This window comes from Haliotis asinina, chromosome 9 (assembly GCF_037392515.1).
Source record: "Haliotis asinina isolate JCU_RB_2024 chromosome 9, JCU_Hal_asi_v2, whole genome shotgun sequence".
Taxonomy (NCBI): Eukaryota; Metazoa; Mollusca; class Gastropoda; order Lepetellida; family Haliotidae; genus Haliotis; species Haliotis asinina.
In genome coordinates, this window is record NC_090288.1 from 47,016,245 (window position 1) to 47,037,504 (window position 21,260).

The 21,260-nt window shown below is 39.1% G+C and overlaps 1 protein-coding gene across 2 annotated transcripts; it reads right to left on the reverse strand.

The window, feature by feature from the left end:
- Positions 1-1,215: 1,215 nt before the first annotated feature.
- Positions 1,216-20,995, reverse strand: LOC137297041 (protein draper-like). 2 transcript variants are annotated; one of them, XM_067828994.1, is made up of 11 exons: positions 20,903-20,995; positions 17,750-17,813; positions 17,518-17,637; positions 17,217-17,438; positions 9,514-9,699; positions 8,642-8,779; positions 8,017-8,157; positions 7,195-7,335; positions 6,771-6,818; positions 2,269-2,359; positions 1,216-1,791 (listed from the first exon to the last, which is right to left on the reverse strand). In XM_067828994.1, the coding sequence occupies exons 2-11, from the start codon at positions 17,802-17,804 to the stop codon at positions 1,629-1,631; spliced, it is 1,305 nt and encodes a 434-aa protein (XP_067685095.1). In that variant the 5' UTR covers positions 17,805-17,813; positions 20,903-20,995; the 3' UTR covers positions 1,216-1,628. The 2 variants fall into 2 exon arrangements, with proteins under 2 accessions (XP_067685095.1, XP_067685094.1); XM_067828993.1 differs by having other exon boundaries at positions 1,222-1,818; positions 20,903-20,950.
- Positions 20,996-21,260: the final 265 nt, after the last annotated feature.

A 21,260-nucleotide genomic window follows, 5' to 3' on the forward strand; every position in this document is an offset into this window, starting at 1 on the left:
TCTGCTTACTTGTGATGTAGGCAAACACGCCGCCCTGATGATATTACATGACTAGATGTAAACTGCGAGCACAGGAACAATAATTCAACATAAACAAATGACATTATAACACTTACAGTACTATTAACACACTGATACGGAGAGTTTATCTACATCTCCCCACACTGGTTTCGTAAGTGAACAAGCTTTGTATTGAATCCGCCATTGTCACGCCAATAAAACCTGACATCACGAAAAGTTCTTTTCAAGCTAAAGTTTTCATGATAATGCCATACAAGGTTACAATTTTTCATATGAAAGGCGTATGCAAACACTCCCGTATCGGTTGTCTCAAGGTAACAGCTGTGTTTCTGCGTGTTCGTTCTCTAGTCATCATTTCAAGACTGAGTCGAACCTTCTTTAACTGGAAATATACAACTAAGCCCCATCGTCTCCAACACGAAACGTTCATCAATATTCATTAAATGAAACGTTCATCAATATTCATTCAGTGTTGCCACCGCGAATGAATTTATTGTTCCTTTACCAGTAACGAAGCACACGTGACACGTGTGGTATCCCCTTTGGCAAGTGACTTTGTCCACGAATTGCCTCTGTCCACAATGAACACAATGAAGACGTAAGAGAATATGCTTATAAGTCACACAATCCTTCCTATAACCATACGAACGTGTAATACCCATTCTACGATGTCGTTAGGCTGTGTCTATGAAAAAGTGATCCAGTTATAAAATCGTTATGCAACTTTCTGAATCCTGAAGCACCTGTACCTTTAAGATTAAGTTAAAATAGACTGTCACATCAACGGTATTCAAGCCATATCGCGAATATGAGCAGTTACAATGACCCCGTCACACAAGTAGCTATATACGCATGATGACGTTATAATGCGTTCACGTTCTAGTTGCTTGCAGGGCTTGCTTAATATGAGATGTTTTAGCACGATGGTGACAGGAAGACTCAAACACACGCGCACACGCTCAAATGCGCACGCGCACGCGCACGCGCACACACATCCGCGTTCTTTGTAATACTACCCTGCCCATAACGCACCTGTATATATTTCCAAACTAGTTATAACGCCCCTAGTGACCTTTCTTATAACAATGGCTCCAGTTCCATGGTTATAATGCCCTATATCATGGGCCAGATGATCACCTTCAACACACTAGACGCAATGACCATGTGATTATTCAAAAAGTGTCTAAAGAAAGGTGACTTGTTCAATACTTTATTCAGCTCATTATGAGTTCATTACAAGTACATATTACCCAGGTTGCAACCACTGTCCATCAGCATTATGGCCAGTTTCCATAACAAGAGTACAAATACAAAGCATTCTCCTAACATCTCCTAACCACTACTGAAAAGTAATTCTCAGCAAACCATTATCATTATCACAAAGAAACATCCTATTCATGGCGTTTTTCGGGGTAGGTATGAAGGTAGATCAAGATGTCGTGACGAGTATTTCATGGTCCTAACATTGAGCATAGATAAGGTAGAAACAGACCAAGACTTTTTACAGGTATACAAATGAATTCTTTAAACTGTTCTAAGCCCCACATACCGCATGCATTTCAGTATGTGCGTATGTCTTTTCTTTTGCTGGAATTTTGGTCCAGTCATCAACTTTCATCCCGAAGATGATCGACTGTATTGTAGTAGGGCGTTGCATTGTCGATATGTTCATATGTACTTTCTGTGGCTGTTGTCTTTGTCTTCTCATCAAGTGTCACATAATGTTCATCTCTCATCTTCGTCTTCAAGCTCTCCAGTTGTTTCAGTAATCTGACGTAAAAAGAAGCCACATCACAGCTAAAACAAATTTAAGAGACAGTGGTTAATAGTTAGAAGCATTTTTTTGCATTTCCTTTGGATTGGGGATGGATGGGGGTCAACGATTCAAAATGTATCTAGTTATGGGATGAAGTATAAATATTGTAGTAGTGAAGACAACAAAGTGAATGATTATTTTCGGTATTATTTCACACATACATTAATGTAGTAAAGCAAGACCTCTACAAGTTTTGCACTGGTTACCTGGTTTAACTGCGCGCTTTAGTTAAAATCTACGTACGTACCCTCTCATGAGGACAAAGATTTTACAATACTTCAACACCAATTCTAGTAATTTATCACCAATCAAAAGTTTCTTTACAGGATGAACAGATCAAGACGTTTTTGATGTTCAAAGGAAACAGTAAGCATAAACCTGAGTTCATTCATTTAGTGTATTAACTAAATTAGTGAGGCAAAATACACTACCGTCTGATGTATAGTGTTCCCCCAGTCACCGTGCAGATCAGCAACACACCAAGGACAGCCGCCACTGGGATTCCCCAGGTGGAACACTCCTCTGTAGGGGTCAGAGACATACACAACTGTGAATGCAGTTTACAACTGAAAATACAAATCACACACAAAGTATTCACATGCATGTCAGTTTCAGGTGCATTTGGGGTGATTAGCACTAATCTGAAATTCCGGTTTTCATTTCATCAAACTAGACATGTCCTATATATAATAACAATAACATATACAAATCTAATCCCCCATAACAATTGCAGCTGTGTTTAAACAAAATACATATTTGGTGGCTTTAAATTTTCAAACTCAATATCTACTTGTATACATTTCAACCGTACATATAAACCGCGTAAAGATCCAGAACTGTTGTTGAATGGTACTCCCATCAGAGTTGTCAAGGCGGCCAAATTCTTGAGTCTGATTTTCGATTCCCATTTCACTTTTCTTCCACACATGAAATTTCTTAAAAGTAAATGCCTGAAGGCGCTGGACTCCTTCACTTACATCGATCACTGGTGCGATCAAAACTTGACTATGGCTCCATCGTACATGGTACGCAACATATGTCATATTTGGGATTTCACTTTCTTAGTAAAGTACAAATTCTAGTACTTTTTTCGGTTGAGTCCCATCCGGGATTCGAACCCGCACCCTCAGAGTCAGGCACCTAATCGCCAGCACACAAAGTCAGCCGCCTAGCCCGCTCAGCCACCGCGACTTCCACAAAAATGAAAGTCGGACAACTGGTAGTCTAGACTGCGTACTTTGTGTACCCCTCTGATGAGTGTAAATTGGCACGGCTCCCACGGCCGAAAGCTATGATTACACGATGCCATTTAGAAAGTGGTCAAATGCAACATATGTCATATTTGGGATTTCACTTTCTTAGTAAAGTACAAATTCTAGTACTTTTTTCGGTTGAGTCCCATCCGGGATTCGAACCCGCACCCTCAGAGTCAGGCACCTAATCGCCAGCACACAAAGTCAGCCGCCTAGCCCGCTCAGCCACCGCGACTTCCACAAAAATGAAAGTCGGACAACTGGTAGTCTAGACTGCGTACTTTGTGTACCCCTCTGATGAGTGTAAATTGGCACGGCTCCCACGGCCGAAAGCTATGATTACACGATGCCATTTAGAAAGTGGTCAAATGCAACATATGTCATATTTGGGATTTCACTTTCTTAGTAAAGTACAAATTCTAGTACTTTTTTCGGTTGAGTCCCATCCGGGATTCGAACCCGCACCCTCAGAGTCAGGCACCTAATCGCCAGCACACAAAGTCAGCCGCCTAGCCCGCTCAGCCACCGCGACTTCCACAAAAATGAAAGTCGGACAACTGGTAGTCTAGACTGCGTACTTTGTGTACCCCTCTGATGAGTGTAAATTGGCACGGCTCCCACGGCCGAAAGCTATGATTACACGATGCCATTTAGAAAGTGGTCAAATGCAACATATGTCATATTTGGGATTTCACTTTCTTAGTAAAGTACAAATTCTAGTACTTTTTTCGGTTGAGTCCCATCCGGGATTCGAACCCGCACCCTCAGAGTCAGGCACCTAATCGCCAGCACACAAAGTCAGCCGCCTAGCCCGCTCAGCCACCGCGACTTCCACAAAAATGAAAGTCGGACAACTGGTAGTCTAGACTGCGTACTTTGTGTACCCCTCTGATGAGTGTAAATTGGCACGGCTCCCACGGCCGAAAGCTATGATTACACGATGCCATTTAGAAAGTGGTCAAATGCAACATATGTCATATTTGGGATTTCACTTTCTTAGTAAAGTACAAATTCTAGTACTTTTTTCGGTTGAGTCCCATCCGGGATTCGAACCCGCACCCTCAGAGTCAGGCACCTAATCGCCAGCACACAAAGTCAGCCGCCTAGCCCGCTCAGCCACCGCGACTTCCACAAAAATGAAAGTCGGACAACTGGTAGTCTAGACTGCGTACTTTGTGTACCCCTCTGATGAGTGTAAATTGGCACGGCTCCCACGGCCGAAAGCTATGATTACACGATGCCATTTAGAAAGTGGTCAAATGCAACATATGTCATATTTGGGATTTCACTTTCTTAGTAAAGTACAAATTCTAGTACTTTTTTCGGTTGAGTCCCATCCGGGATTCGAACCCGCACCCTCAGAGTCAGGCACCTAATCGCCAGCACACAAAGTCAGCCGCCTAGCCCGCTCAGCCACCGCGACTTCCACAAAAATGAAAGTCGGACAACTGGTAGTCTAGACTGCGTACTTTGTGTACCCCTCTGATGAGTGTAAATTGGCACGGCTCCCACGGCCGAAAGCTATGATTACACGATGCATCGGGCCATCTCTTTTTGAGGGACTCCTACCAGGGCCAAGTACGGACAGTTTGGAGACCACTTTTCATGTTCACTCCAAGGATCATCATCGACTTCCCAGTTCTTGAGAATGACGCCACATTGAATACACTTCCTAGCACCTCCTCCGAGCAAGTACACAAATCCTGCCCGTGCCGTGTGACTAGGCCTCTGTTTCATTTGTACAGGCCAAGACTTGGAACTGTGTTTGAGGTTTGAGGGGGATACTGTCCGCACATAGGTAACGACCATCCTCATATTCGGTCTTGTCTGTCTCTAGTCCCAGCAATGCCATGGCCTGTATCTCTCCGCATTCCTCCAGGGCTTTGCAGAACAGGGTGTATGCTTGGGGGCCTCGTCTAGGTAATGTGGGCAGGAGTTTCCTGACCCGATCAAAAGACGTCTGTGGTTTCTCAGTAATCTCAGCTTTCATGAAGATGGCAAGCACTCCAGATTCTACCAGTCTGTCGACCACCTCTTCTACTCTCTGTATCGCTTGCACGAGGCCAGAATAATTCTTCCTCAGATGATCACGGTGAAGGGCTTCCATTTTCAAGAGGGAGAGAGAGACCTAGATGTGATGTGTATTCAGGAATGAAACTGATGTATGATCCAAAATGAAAGAGTTTTTTATATAGGTAAGACATGAAACCGGATGAAACCGGTTGATCTATCTGCATGGTTGCAAGGCGTCTGACCTAAAAATGCACCCACGACTGTGACAACCACGTCATAGTGTTTTCCACGGTCATTGACTTCCGCGAAATGAGGTCAAGCAAGTTTTTGATGACGTCAGAACCAACATGGCGGATTTTTGGACTATTCCAACATATATAAAACAAGTAATTACAAAATATTATTTACAGATGGGTCTAAGGGTGGTCATTGGATCCAGAATAATATCTTTTCGAATACCGGATAACACCTCAGTGTTTACAGCAGAACTCCATATTAACGGTTCTTATATACAGGCAAAGACACCCTAAACATAAACAATATATATTCTATTCAGATTTTTTTGAGTACAGGCTATTTCCTTAAGATGTAAACATCTACTCTTAATCGAAATTATTGAACTATATAACGATATTGCTACTGGCCAATACGACATCGTCGTCTGTTGGTTACCTAGCAATGTTGGCATTTTTTGCCACAAAATGACCGATCGTGCTGCAAGGGCAGCACTCAACAAATCAGTGACTCCATCTCATTTCGTGAGATCTTATATCCGTAACCGGATGCAGAAGAAGTGGAACACCCAAGTGGGTAAAATAAATTACATGCAATAAAACCTTTCTTATATTGGTTATACCTTCTTGGGGTTTTAGTCCCGATTTGTAAAGGTCCTCATGCTACGATGTCACATAGACCGTTATACTCACAAATACTTGTTAAAGAGTGAAGATCCTCTATTTTGTATTCCTTGTGACGAGAGAGTCACGGTCAAACATACCCGGCTTGACTGGACTGAATTCTCCATATCTCCAGGGATAAATATTTCAGTGTGAAAACTATTTACTACTGTTAATTCTCATTTAAGTGTTGTTGTTTAAAGAAAAATCGATTCATCGATGAATTCTGATTAATATTTTCTGTAGACACATGCATTTTAATGATTGGTAGTTTAGATTAGTAAATTAGATTGCTGACGGCTGAAGGGATGGTATTAATCCATCTAGGATCCGTGCAGGAAGCAAGAGTACTTAAGTCCTCATGGTCCCTGGCACTGTGATCTGACGTCGGTTGTTGGCAATAATATTGTCTGTTTTTATTTTGGATAGTCTTCCATAGTTAAATCTATGTTAGTGTAGTGTTAATTACTTGCTTACATTGATTGAAATCTGTGATATACGAGTTGTTTTAGTGTCCTAAGCTGAGGGGTTTTATAATTTAACTTTACCTTATTGCAAAAGTGTTACTCTAGGTGGCTGAAATATTGCCAATGTGACTCTTTACTCTCTCACTCCCTAATCCTCATAGATTAGGTGTTAAATCAAATGCATGTTTTTCAAAACTAACGAATTACAAAGAAACTAAACGTTGGTAAGTCGAACCATTCCATTTGGTATAATTCTATTGCATCGTCTCACCGCTCTATATACCACAGGGCTTGAAATCCGTACCTCCACAATCTGATGTACAATTACTCCCATGCGTTCCAGCGGCAGACTCTATGAGAAAAAAGTGAAATCATTGCAAGTACAAACATCACGTTTGATAGTCAGTACCTGTAACCTAGGTGTCCAGGATTTGATTGTTGGAATCCCAGAACGTTAGGACAGCGCATGATCATATCGTTCACGTTGTGAAATTATGTCTATTCTAAGAATGAATCTGTCATCAATAACAAAACGTTTCTCTTGATGTGGTTGTTGGCAGCAGTTCGCACCAGTGACATTACTGTACTAAATGCTGTGTTTGGTTGCAATGACCACAACTACTGGAAATGACCACAAAATACAGCTACATGTGTTATGGATTCAAACTTCAATAACCTAGCTTGTATACATCTGAATCTGAAGTGCAATGTAAGTCAGTCTTACTCACGTAGCACACACGTGCCGTTATTATGCCACCCTGCTGCACATCTTTTGGGACAGATTCCGTTTGTCCTGTTACAACTGACACCATCCACACAGTTTCCACATTTTGAGGAGCAGTTGATACCATAGAAACCATCAGGACATGCTGTAAGCACATACGTATAATGAAGTCATTCAATAACTGTTTCCTCATAGAAAGGTACAGCTGATGGCATACGCGCCATGTGGACATGGTACAAACACATTAGCAGAATGAGCACATGACTTACTCGTATTATGAACGCATTCCTCACTTACATTATACCGTGTAGACGTGTTCGTTTACTCTGCTGTCCCAAAATCTCTCTTTGTTTTGTCATATTTGTTTAAAGCCAATATCTACATTGCTTCTAACGCAACGTTCTCAAGAAAGTATCAGTACTCAAGCTTTAACAAAATATTAAGTCGCCATTCATCCTTCCCGAAACACATCCTCCAGGACATGTTCCGTTTGTCGTACTACAGCTGACATCACTACGGCATCATCATATAAACCCACCCTCCATACATGTACTGTTCATCCATCTTGCTGTCCATCCTTGAGTACAGGCTCAGTGTGCCTTGTCATAGAAGTCTTTACAGTGTTATCGTAGTAATAACAAGATTTTCTACGTTTCAGTTTGATTCATACAGACCCACCGAGTTCATGTAATGTTTATCCATCCTGCTGCATACCCTTCAGTACAGGTTCCGGTGGTCTCGTTACAGATGTCCTCATTGAAGCAGTTTCCACACTGGGAGTCGGAGTTGACACCATCGGACCCGACCGGTCAAACGGTGTACTCACCTTCTTTACACAAGTCGTCACTGACCCATCCTGCTGCACATCCTCCAGGACAGGCTCCTGTGGCCTTGTTACAGATATCACCATTGAGGCAGTTTCCACACCGGGAGGCACAGTTACTACCAAACGTACCATGTGGACATGCTGTACAGAAAGAAGACATAAGTAATCAGTTATGAACAATACTGATTTGTACTGACATCTAATCAGAGACAACTGTCCATATCACAACACAATATAAGATGTCCCAAAGTCTTACAAATGCATGAATTCTATTTGGTGCAAATATACACTCTAGGATATCACAATTATGTGCCTGCATAAATCTGGATAAGTGTGACACGCGTTGCATATGTTCTATAGTGAAAATACTGTCCATTTTGTCAAACAGACACATACCACCTACTTTGAGAGTTAATTAGGATGATGCCTATTGCATTTGCATATATTTTACTTAGCAGACTGTGTCCTCAGCTTCAAATTTCAGTGTAAATTCTACCTTCCTCTTTGTAAACAGCTTGATATGACCTTGGGGACATGCACTGACATCGTCTGACATACCATTACAAAATGGAAAACACATACTTAGAAAAATGAGAAACTGAGATTTTGGTTTCTCCTACTGTACCTGTTTGACAGTTGTAGCCATTGTATCCTGGGAAACATCCACTAGAGCAGTGACCGGTGATCTTGTCACATACATCAGTACTGTTAAGGCACCGGCACTGTTTGTCACATTCTTCAGAAAACCATCCGTTACTGCAAACTAAATATCACAGATGCATTTGGATTTGGATTTTTCAAATGCGTTAATGAAACTGACCATACGTAACATTTACCCTATTAGAGATTGCAGCAAAGTCCAAGCTCTAGTGCTCAAGAGACATTTAGCAGGAATTCGAACCTTTTCTCTAAATATGACGTACGAGAAGTACAATACCACGCAATATTAATCCCACGTATAGTTACATTTATTTCAGGTTTTGATTTTATGAGGTTTTGTCTTCTTCACTTCGACAGCAATGGAAATGGAATGGAAATGGTGATACTATCTACTTTCATACAGAAATACAGGTCGCCGTTTATAGAGGATATCATATGAGTGTCCATGTCATCCTGAGTTTACGACACGAGTGACATTGTTGGCATTTCCCGAACGAGAGCGAGGGATGTACCGATATTTAGGCACACAGATAAGGGCACGAATATAATATTCTGTTTATTACCGAAGTCGTTAAACTGTGGAAAATAAACCCAAATCTACAATCAAACCTGGGCTGGCTACCTGCCGTCGCCGCAACGTCACAGAAGAACCGTGACGTCATGGCATTGTTCATGACGTCACGTTACCAAGACAAAGTGACATTTTGCCCTAGAGCGTCGTATAAAAAATATGAACCCCGATATGTTCGACCTCGTAGTTAATAAAGATGTATCTGTTCCTCATACTGAATTGTTTAGCCTTCATCCCCATCACAGCATGACACTTCCATGACATACCAAATATCTGCACCTCACACAAAGTAAGGTATTTCTGTTGTCCAGGTATCCGTATACTGACAGTGGTTCCTGTCAGTGGCTGGCGGCAGAAGACGTTAGCTATAGGAGGAGGATGTTCAGTTGATGACCAGTTGTAGCACATCTGGTTGCCCACAAATATCTCCATGCCGTTACTTCTCTCCTGAACTGTTGCAAAATGAATTTAAAATAGCATAAGTAATAATTGCGTTCTGTATGTTAAATGTTAAATGGATATAGATGACCTGAAAGGAAAGATTATTAACGCAAATTCTGTTGTCTAAGCTTGGATATAGAACATGATATAGAGTAGCATATTCAGATCAAATCTTATTTCATAATTTAGCTGGTTGTCGGACACTGACTGGAGACGAAGACAAAAGGCAAGTCGGATCAAATATTAACTATTCTTTCCTATGTTTTGGGGGGTTTTTTATGACAAGATTTCAAACGTTAAATGAAATCCAGGGGGCGTTATTCATCCATTACAGTAATAATTTCTTTTACCGTACACTTTTCCTCGAAACCACATTTCAAAGATAAGGTATATCACATTTCCTCCAGCAACACATACACAAACACACTCACATACATACCCACTACACTCACTAAAAGACACCCCACACCTCGTTTAATATCTGAGCTCTAGAGCTGGCCATTTGCTTCTTTATTGATATTATTCAATAACTTTAGACGGCTTTGTTATAGCACTCTGTTCATACAGATATGCGTAAATGGTGTTCATACAATCAACCTATTTTGTTTCATAAATATGATGGATTTTTATTTGTGATCTTCATTTACGTCTACTTTACCATATTTGAATAGATATACTCATTTATCAACAACATGTATGATTTAAAGGACCACTAAACTCAATTTCTTGGTACTCTTTTTATCACTGCATATGAAAGACTTCTGGTTAGTCATAAACGGAACACCATTTTTAAAAAAAAAACAAAAAAACTTGTGGTTCATTAATACCAAGCTCTTAAGAGTTGCTAAAAAGCCGTCTGCTTCTCTCTCGCCCGCAAACGAAACCGCAGACTGGTTACGTAACCCTGCAGTGACGTCATAGAAGGAACGATTTTCAGTAAGTTGTATAGAAAATGTGTAGGAAGCTCGGCATTTTGTTGATTTCTCGACGTCACCAAAGACATGCCGAGTTGTTGTGTTGCCGTCAATTGCCCCTTGGGGTCGGGTGATGGTGTCACTATGCACAGATTTCCACCGGATCCCGTAGTTTGTGCTTAAATTCGTTGTTAGTGTGTGCGAAGTGAGCGGTGTGGAAGCCTGTGGTATATACTAAATCGGATAGTTCGCCCCCTACCACGCTTCCAGGATAGAAAATGGAGTTCAAGTTTCATCGAATTTATAAAAATCAAGACTGTTTACTACACATTGCCGACTAAAGGGAATTTGCATGAATATAACGCTTTCTACCTCGGAAACGAGGTTGTGGTCGAAGTGACAATATTATCGTCAGTAATATTATATTGACCCCGTATATTGACTGCTCCAAGAGTGAAATTGTTATGTTATAAGCAATGTCATGCAAAATCCTAATGTCCATCAATAAAATACATATTTTACTACCAGATGAAAGTAATTTTGATTTTGTATGTAGGTAAAAACAAACTTAAATAGCATTCATCCTCAAACAGGGCGATTTTTGAAAATCGTGAAGCCACGGGCTAAAATCCATTAGAATTATTGAGATTATGATTTGTTCTCATCAAGTTAGAAAATCCAAAATACTTTTTACTAGTAGATATATATGCATTTGAATCATGGCCAAAGGGATTTTGCATGACACGACCTTTAACATAAGGACGTCTTCCAAGGAAGCAAGGTGGGGGTCGAAGTGACATTTATATTGCAAGCAATATTATATTGACCTCCACCTCACTTCCAAGAGTGAAATTGTTATGTTATAAGCAATGTCATGCAAAATCCTATTGTCCATCAATAAAAAACATATTTTACTACCAGTAGAAAGTAATTTTGCTTTTGTAAGTCGGTAAAAAACAAACTTAAATAACATTCATCCTAAGACAGGGCGTCGCCATTTTTTAAAATCGTGAAGTCAAATCCATTTGAATTAATGAGATTATGATTTGTTTTCATCAAGTTAGAAAATCAAAACTACATTCTACTAGTAGTTTAATATGTATTTGAATTATTACCAAAAGTACTTTGCATGACACAACCTGTAACATAACCTAAGCGAGGTCGGTGTCAAAGTGAAAATACAGCGCGATAAATTTCCTCACTTGCTAAATTTACTTGGTTTGTAACGTTCACTCATCCGTATGTAGACACTTGTCAATATACGTCTTTATACTTGGTCTCATAATCCCGATTACTTTATAATCATACTTGTATGCATTTTGAAAGTTAATAAAAAGAAGCGATCTGCGAATGTATAACAGGAATGTAATATGTAGACATTTTATAGTTTGCCTATATGAATCATAATTCGCACGACGCCCTAGTGTATGTCATCTGCATCATTACACTTCACGACGAAAACGATGATTCTGTTGAAAGCTACGACAACTTAACGAAAACCAAAATGCAAATACAGGAGCAATGTCAGGCTATTGTCTTGTTCGAGGAATGTATCCATCAACGACCACAAAAACGAGTGATATGTTATTCATCTGCAGATTTCCCAAGTGATGTGTCTTTTAACAGTCTAATATACGAAAACGTGATTCACATTCCTGTACAGTTTCATTGGTCACCCAACATAGCACACCTGGCAACTAGTTGCATAATGTGCGTCATTCTTTAGAAAAAGTTATTTAGTTAGCCAATAATGAGCAATCAATCAATATATTGGCGGTTAATCCTTTGAAAGAAGGGTGTTGTTTTTACATAGACACAGATACGACAGAGTGTATTCAGTATAGATTAGTAAATGTACATACATAAACACTACCTTTTGACAAATCCCCCATTTAAATGCGCATAAAACTAATTAATCAATCAGCGTGATATCGATTAATCCTTTGATCGATCCAGACACAAGAAATGCCCAATAGGGGCCTTTGTCGGGTAATCTAAATGGCGTTACCACTAATTATACCTGTTATAAATTCATTAACTGAGCATCAAGTGAATGGTGACAAATAACGTGTAGGTTTATACCACCTAACACGGATTCCAACCTATCGACACCAAGTGATTTTGACAGAATCGTCTATGAAAACAAGGGTTGTAACTCGAAAACTAAGCAAAGCAGGAGACAAAACTAAGTGATAGTAGATTGTGATAACATATAGCTTTCATTTTTCACAAACCTGTAAACGAAATAGCTTAACCCCTGAAATGTAGATGAATACTGCACAGACCCTAATTTCTATACCTACAATTACGTCACTTAGACGCGCCCCTGTGATTGGTTGAAATTTCGTTTGCGGCTGAGAATTGTGCATTGTTGACAAAGTGGTCGATTTAAATTAATTATAGGTCCAAATGAGTAGTTGTAATGGTGAGGTTTCATTTATAGCGATATCAGCAAGTAATTTTGTATTTGTACCCTACTAGAGTATATGTGATCTTTAAGTTGGAAGAACAAGGATGCAGGATATCCATTGTGAGAAATGTTTGATATTGATGTCAGTTATGAGGAAGTATACATATACGGAATAATGACTCAGGGAATGTTTGCATTCGAGCGTGGCAATGGATGAAGAGGCTGTCAATCACATGTCACATCAGCAGCTGCTGTATCGCAGCCATATCGTGAGTTTATCAAAACATATATTCATAATAATCATAAGTAAAGTAAAACACATGTAAACGAAGGACAATGAAACAATTCAACTGTCACAGGTATGTATTTTAAAACAAGTAATGAAATTTAAAACATCTTAACCGGCCAATATAAAACAAGCTGTAGATCGCTAAAGACCAAAAGGTAGATGACCAAACTAGTGACCATGTGGACACAGCTGGATCTACAACATCCCTTCAGCCCACAGCAATTTGAGATATTCTAGCCATGAATTAAAAGAACATACATACTACGAATAAAACGAAAATAATCGCAGTTGCCAATTTATAGTACCATCACAAAATAAACTGTCATGAATATTTATCACATCTGACAGGAATGTACAAGGAGGTAGTCAAAACACAAGAAGGTTATTACAGAGCCCAGAGTGGACCAAATGTATTGAATGTTTATTCACTACTAAAAGTTCAATAACGGTGCACGCTATGTTATATATAATATGTCGTTAATTGATTTTTTTTTTGTCTGTAAAGAGCTTGATTTAAATGTAATCCGCCGAGACTCACAAGTCAGGTGAGATTAGAAAATGCTGTACCAACAACTCTGTTATGACGTCGATTTGAAATTGCCTATTTTTTTCGTCAGAGCATAAAGTCTGCACAAGTACTTTTAGAATTAGTATCGGTGAGATTAAAACGCTATTATGACAGAACGTTCATAAAAAGTGGTGATCTGAAATGTGTGACTCTATTTAACCAGGGTTGTGTATAAGACTGGAGAGTTCTAAATAAGCTGCTTAAGTGATATAGGTCTAGGTATTTGCCACCCCAATCCATGAACACAGCTAAATAGCAGACAATCCAAGGTTCCTTATGTACACGTGCAGTTTACAAACAAATTACATTCTGTAAGGGATCTGAAGAAGCCTGAGATTCACAAACTGCTGAAATATCATCCACCCTTGGTAGAAATATCCATCCACTGAAACTGTATATATAATTATCCAAATTAAAACTCTGTATCGCTGCTGCCAGCTGGTAGCATTCCAAACATCCGAAGTCCTCATTGTCAACCAAGGACAATATGTTTATAGTCAGTTTGTCTCTCAATGAGCAAACTGTCTTAAATAAGTGTTGCGTATATTAATATGTCATCGGCTTTATCACAAATTACTCTTTCAACAGATCATCTTCCACTAATATAATGAAGGAAAAACAAGTTCAGTGGATAGTCAACTTCTTTATGGCAGTGAGTGCGACGTTTAGGCGTAGGTACTAACAATTTGAAATAAGGGGAATAGATACACCACTGCTTGCTGCGTATATACAGTTAACAAGGTTGATGTATACGGGATATCTGAAACATTGGATATCTTCGGAACAGCTATCCCTTATGTCCCATAGAGGTTCATGACACCCCATAATCGCTAGATATGGATGCAAGCTCTTCACAGTCATCTCAGCATAAAGGGATTTGCTCTCATAATCTCATAATATACGGTCTATCATCTGAAAGATGGTAACGATGTATTGACGGATAATACTGACATTGCCAATAGGCCTGGTGAAATTCTCGCCAAGCGTTCGTCAGAAATACCAGAAACAAAAGGAGAAAAGATTTAATTTTAAATTGTGAAGATTATAATGAACTATTTTCACCACATGAGCTATATACAAACCTTCAGGAAACTCATGATACAGCGACAGGGGCTGATGATATATTAGCTCCTGAAACATTCGTCTCAATCATGCCTGGAAATGATTTGGCACCAAATGGCCTACAGGGATTCCCAACTTCATGAAGTATTGCCATTGTAGCCCCCATGCCAAAGAAAGGCCGGGGTCATCCTGATTCGCCTGATTACAGACCAGTCTCTTTAACGAGTTGTGTCAGTAAAACCATGGATTGAATGTTAAGTAATAGATTAACACAGTAGTTTGAAAACAATAATCGTTTATCAAATATTCAATGTTCTTTCAGGTAACATCGCATAATCATTGATATTTCATACGTTTAGAATACTTTTTGAAATGCTATAGTCAACAAACAGCATGCAGTATCGATATTCTGTGATCTCGCGAAAGCATACGATGCCATTTTAAAGAATTTACATGATTTTAGTTTGAGCAAACGTTTAGCTAATATTTTTTAGACCCAACAAGTTATGAAAGGCTTCAAATGATTGGTGGATCACGTTTTGTTGATTTACATATTACCTGTCGAGGTAAAATATGGATACAATTGAAAGGCAACTGCAGTTCTGTTTAAACAAAATATATAAATGGTGTCTTGAAAACAGCTTTAGATTTTCTAAGTGAAACACTAATTGTCTACAAATTAGCCGCATAAGGACCAGAACTATCTTTAAATGATACTGCCATCTAAGTTGTCAAGGAGGCCAAGTTCATAGGGCTAATTTACCATTTTCCCATTTAACTTCCACATATCAAATATCTAGAAAGTAGATGCCTGAAGGTACCTGACATGTTGAAAATCGTTTCCAATTCTAAGTGGGGATGGGATCAAACTACTTTTCTACACATATATTGATCAATGTATCTAATCTTGATTATGGCCCCATAGTGAAGCCTTCATATAGTGAAGCCTGCAAAAGCAACCTAAAATTTTAGATTCTGTCCACCAACAAGGTCTCAGACTACGTCTTTAGAATTTCACCGGTTAACACCCTCTACGTCGAGGCTGATGAGCTGATACCTAACTTTACCGTATATGATAAAGTACAGTCCGATCAGTCAAACCCTACATATAGCTATGTCTTTAATATCCTCTGTCAGGATCTGTATGACAAGAAGTCTTGTCTTGTACCGTCTCTTGGTATGAGAGTGATTTTTTTCCTTTCTGCTGCTGGCATTGAGTTAGAAAATGTGCTCTTTCCCGTCATCGTTATTCTCCGGGATAGAAAAGGCCTTCAGCAACCCATGCTTGCCATAAAAGGCGACTAACGTGGCAAGAATTGAATAACAGGATCGGGTGCTCAGGCACGCTGTCTTGATTGATGCATGTGATCGGTTCTTAATTGTGCAGATCGATGCCAATACTGTTGATCACTGGATTGTATGGTCCAGACTCGATTATTTACAGACCGCCGCCATATAGCTGGAATATTGCTGGGCGCGGCGCAAATCTCGCTCATTATTCTCCTCTTCGGCAGTTGGTAGGGCCAGACGGCTACCTAACCCTGACCACACTCACTACAGAAACTAATGAATTACAATCTAAACAAAAATTTAGACACCCAAAAAATTAGTTATATTCTCCTGTCATACATGGTTAAACTGATTTAAACTTCATTACTAGCTTTACAATATTTATCTGTAATAGTCTAGTTGTTATACTGTTCTTTGATAACAAGTTTTCATATTTTACCTCTATGATTGTCAAAATATAATTTGATATATTTGATACAGCCGATGTAACTTAAAATCTTAACTCACTCACTCCTTTTTACACTGATCACTGCAAGAAATTGGTGACATCCTTAACAGGGGGAAACAACCATTGCAGTAAAAGCACAAATGGCACATCATGAACGTCGTTGCATTTGGTGGCTGACAAAATGCGCTGACTGAAGTGAAGTGTTAGATTTTTAACGTGTATGAGGATGTCTGGTATTCACAAAATACTCTCGTTAAAACTGATGACGCAACACCTGATCGATGCAACATAACATGAATACAACATACGACTAATGAAATCTATTTAAAGTAACCATTCTTATGTAAACACGTCAATAGTATCTCACATATCCGATACAATAATAAATATTCTGACTCATAATATCTTATTTAAATAACAAGTTCCAAATTTAGCTAACAATTAAAAGCTGTCATTTGAAAGGCGACATTTCCAATCCCACGATGTTCAAAAGAGACTTTTCGGACTTTGTCACCCTTTAATATCTTCTTCAAACAGGTGTACTCACCCACTTCACGAATATAGAGTCTGATGTGTTGTATCTTCTCTGGGACTGAAGTGTTCAGATGCACAATCCAGGTGGGATTTGACTGTTCGGCTGTATGAGCACATGGCTGGTTCACGGCATCTGTGGTGACAATGCCGTCTACACCAATTCCGGCTCCATGCCGGCCTACATCATTCCCAAAAGTGCTAGTCTGATTACAAGATCTCCTCAGTGCGATGTTTTCTGAAATATACATACACATTCAGTGTCACAAACATCGCCCACTTGTTAACATGACACTCACACTCTAAATCATACTCACGTTTCTGACAGTTCGGACCAAACCATCCTTCCTCACATCTGTCTGGATCACCCACCTGGCTACAGGGAGTTGAGGGGAACACGGCACAGGCAGTCTCAGTGTCACAGTGACACTCGGCATCTGTTTCAAAAAAGACACCTTAACTCGACTAAAAGTCATTATTACTTATTACTACCGGCTAACAAATATTTGTAACATTTACACGTTCACATTCTGTGAATAAAGTCCTTACCGGTGAGAGCTACACGGAGACAGGCCACAAGCAGTCCTATCCAGAACAAAGCCATGCCGTATACCTAAGTAAAAAAATAATCAGGAAACGTTCATAATCTTGATAAAAAACAGACCTATCTGAATTGTAAAGCTTCAGCCATTCAGTCTTTCGCAACAGATATTGAAACGGTTTCTTAGTAGTCCAATTCGAAATATTCATAATATGCAACTCTATTCCAAAGCTACGGAAGCGTAATAGTTCCAAGATGATTTTCAGTCTCAGCCACACCCCTGTCTGTCTGTCTGTCTGTCTGTCTGTCTGTGGGAATACCCAAAACTCCATCATTGCATTTTGGTTTATTCCAGCATAACAGGCACATTCACATGGGTATGCGCAATCATTACCACATTGTACAAGTTTCATAACACAGTTCGTGGAGATTGACCAAGATCTCTTTAAAATTATGTTCAAAGGATGCTGTATAAGGAGGGTGGTAGCTGTGGCAATGGACCAATACTTTATTAATCTGTATAAGTTCATACATGGCAGTTACACAGTCACATACATATAGTTAATCTCATCATTTATAAAAATATAAAATTCAAGGAAGGCAATTATGGCGATAAGTTGATAGCATGCCAATAGGCCTATATATTTCGTATGCGCGGTCTGATGTAATTTGTCTGATAAGAAATGCACAGGCATGTCAAAAGCTGAAAAGTGGCAGAAAGATTGCTAGGAGAAAGTCACTCCATAACTGTTAAGCAAATGGATAACATATCAGATGTGGTCTGTCTGACGAGATGTATAAACATATTTGACCTGCAAGCCAATGGTAAACAACATCAGATGTCATTTTCCTGATTAAAAGTTTACAGACTTCAGTGGATCAAATATGATATTGTGATTTTCAAAGAGTCAATACGAGCAGTTGCAGCAATAAACAACAATCATACATAATTTATCTCATAACATTTCAAGGTATGTTTGAACTACAAAGTTCAATGATTGTACATTGTTTTCACTGAGAAATGACAGCGGCTATACACAATAACATTGCATAGTGACACTGCATCAGTCCCATGTATATGACCATACTTCACAATATAATAAGTAGTACGTAGGAGATACCAGGTCCTACGTATGAGATATTAAGTCCTACGTAGCAGATACTAAGTACGTCCGTAAGTCCTACGTATCAGTAGGACTTACTGCAAACGGTTGAATAGACTGAGACAGTAAGTCCTACGTAGGAGATAATATGCCCAGACTGGATAAAACAAACAAAACATACAAAAGATGAATAGTGACGAATTTCTAATACGTTTCAATTCACACATCCACAAACTCATGATGCGTGTTGGATTAAACACAGATTAAACAAACAAAATCTGATATTCCATTTATAATAATGTTCCCTTAGATAATGAGAGTTAACATTATCAGCTGTTTATTACATTCGAATAACAACTGCCAAACAAAAATATCCCATCCGAATCATAAAGAAACCTATTACCGTAAAGAAAAACGTTTTTGACCATTAGTAATACTTAGTTTTGTACATCACCATTAAGGTTTTAAATTATTAATTTCTGTGCATATACCTGCTGATGCAAATTGAAATAGTGGCAAGAACACCTCTGGTTTTCTGGTGACAATTAATATTAGTTTCACCCTTACTTGCAGGGTTGTGGCATTATGTCTTGCAAAATATATGATCCAGAATGTTCCGCAAACCTCTGATAAATAGTTTCACATTTGTGTAATCCTTCAAACCTCAGAAAATTATATAATTGGGACATACCCCCCAGAAACCCCACATGTTTTTCTTTTTGGTCAAAGGGGCTTGAGTAATGAAATATCAGTATAACCTAGGACCATACATTGTATTCATTCCGAGTAACTTGGAGCACTTGTATCACGATCAACATCTACAAACGTTTGCAGAAATCAATGTTAACTCAAGGCTATGTATTTTACGTTTGAGAGGAAACTGTTGACTTTGAAATATGATTCAGCACGAGGACTATACTTCTTAATCACGACTTTCGCTATACTTCAGTCACTTTTAGAAATGCTTTCAGCGTCTCATGACTCTGGCTTTTTACTCTCTACTTCAAGTTGCCTATACACACACACCTACACACACACACACACACACACACACACACACACACACACACACACAAACAAACAAACAAACACACAAACAAACACATTTTCGTGTTTATAATTAGATGTATTTAAGTAATGAGGAAACCATCAAAATGTCGAAAGGATGTTGTGAATGCCGAAACTTTAATAGAATAGACATTAATCGAAGAAATAAATACACGAAGTAAAGATAAATTTAAAAAAACAGCATAACATATGCTACAAACTTGACAGTTCAAGGCTTTCGTGTATATGCATTTGAGGGAGCTCAGACGTGAAGGCCATGGTCCCTAGTATGGTGATCTACCTTCTGTCGTTGGTGATATATAGCCCGCATTTTATATTGTCTTGTCCAAATAGTGATATTCGTTTTAACTGTGCCCTCTAGTCTTAAATTGTAACTGTGATATTCTAGTCGTTTTATTGTCCTTTAATGACGGGATTTTATGATATACATAGCTTCTATTTCAGTATTAAATGTTCTCGTCACGATATGGTCGAAATATTGCCGATGTGACGTTAAATATTAACTCACTCACTCAAAGGTGAAGTATCTCTGTAAAGGGAAACTATTTCTTTCCTATTACCAGCTGCCTCAGCAACGAGATGACACACACACACATACAAGCACACACAATGCTCTATACAAGGTTTACAACAAGGAAACTGTCTCTGCTGTGCATATTCAGTGGGGTGTGTTCAGTCATACACTACAGATCCTGTTTACATTTGCGTGTCATGTTTCAAGAAAGACTTCAGGTTTGAGTTCACAGACACCAGTGACAAGGTATGAAACATGATCCTATATTGTCAATAATATGCTGTGATCAACGATGTGATTATATGGGACTAGATGTATAGTTAACAATGATACAAACACGCTTATAGGCAATATAAGCCTAAAGCTGAGACTAATGCCTCTCAGTAACATTTAGTGCGCCATGGATAACTATTGAGATATCGTTAATCAGAATATCTTCAATGGATCTCACTTAGTTCAATGATAAAACTACTCACAGCGCACACGTTCACCCTGCATCCAACACGATCTCAGTGCACAGCAACCAGGAAGAAAATAACATATATGACAGGTGAAGTCACGTGATTAATACATGTCTTATGTGTATTAAAGGTGGTGCAACTTAACATGCGTTACAATTGAAATTGTAAAGCCCTACAGGCTCGGGCGTATGATGAACAGATACTGGATACCTCAGTCTTTATCTCAGCTTCTATCTCTGCTTACTTGTGATGTAGGCAAACACGCCGCCCTGATGATATGACATGACTACATGTAAACTGCGAGCACGGGAACAATAATTCAATATAAACAAATGACATTATAACACTAACAGTGCTATTAACACACTGATAC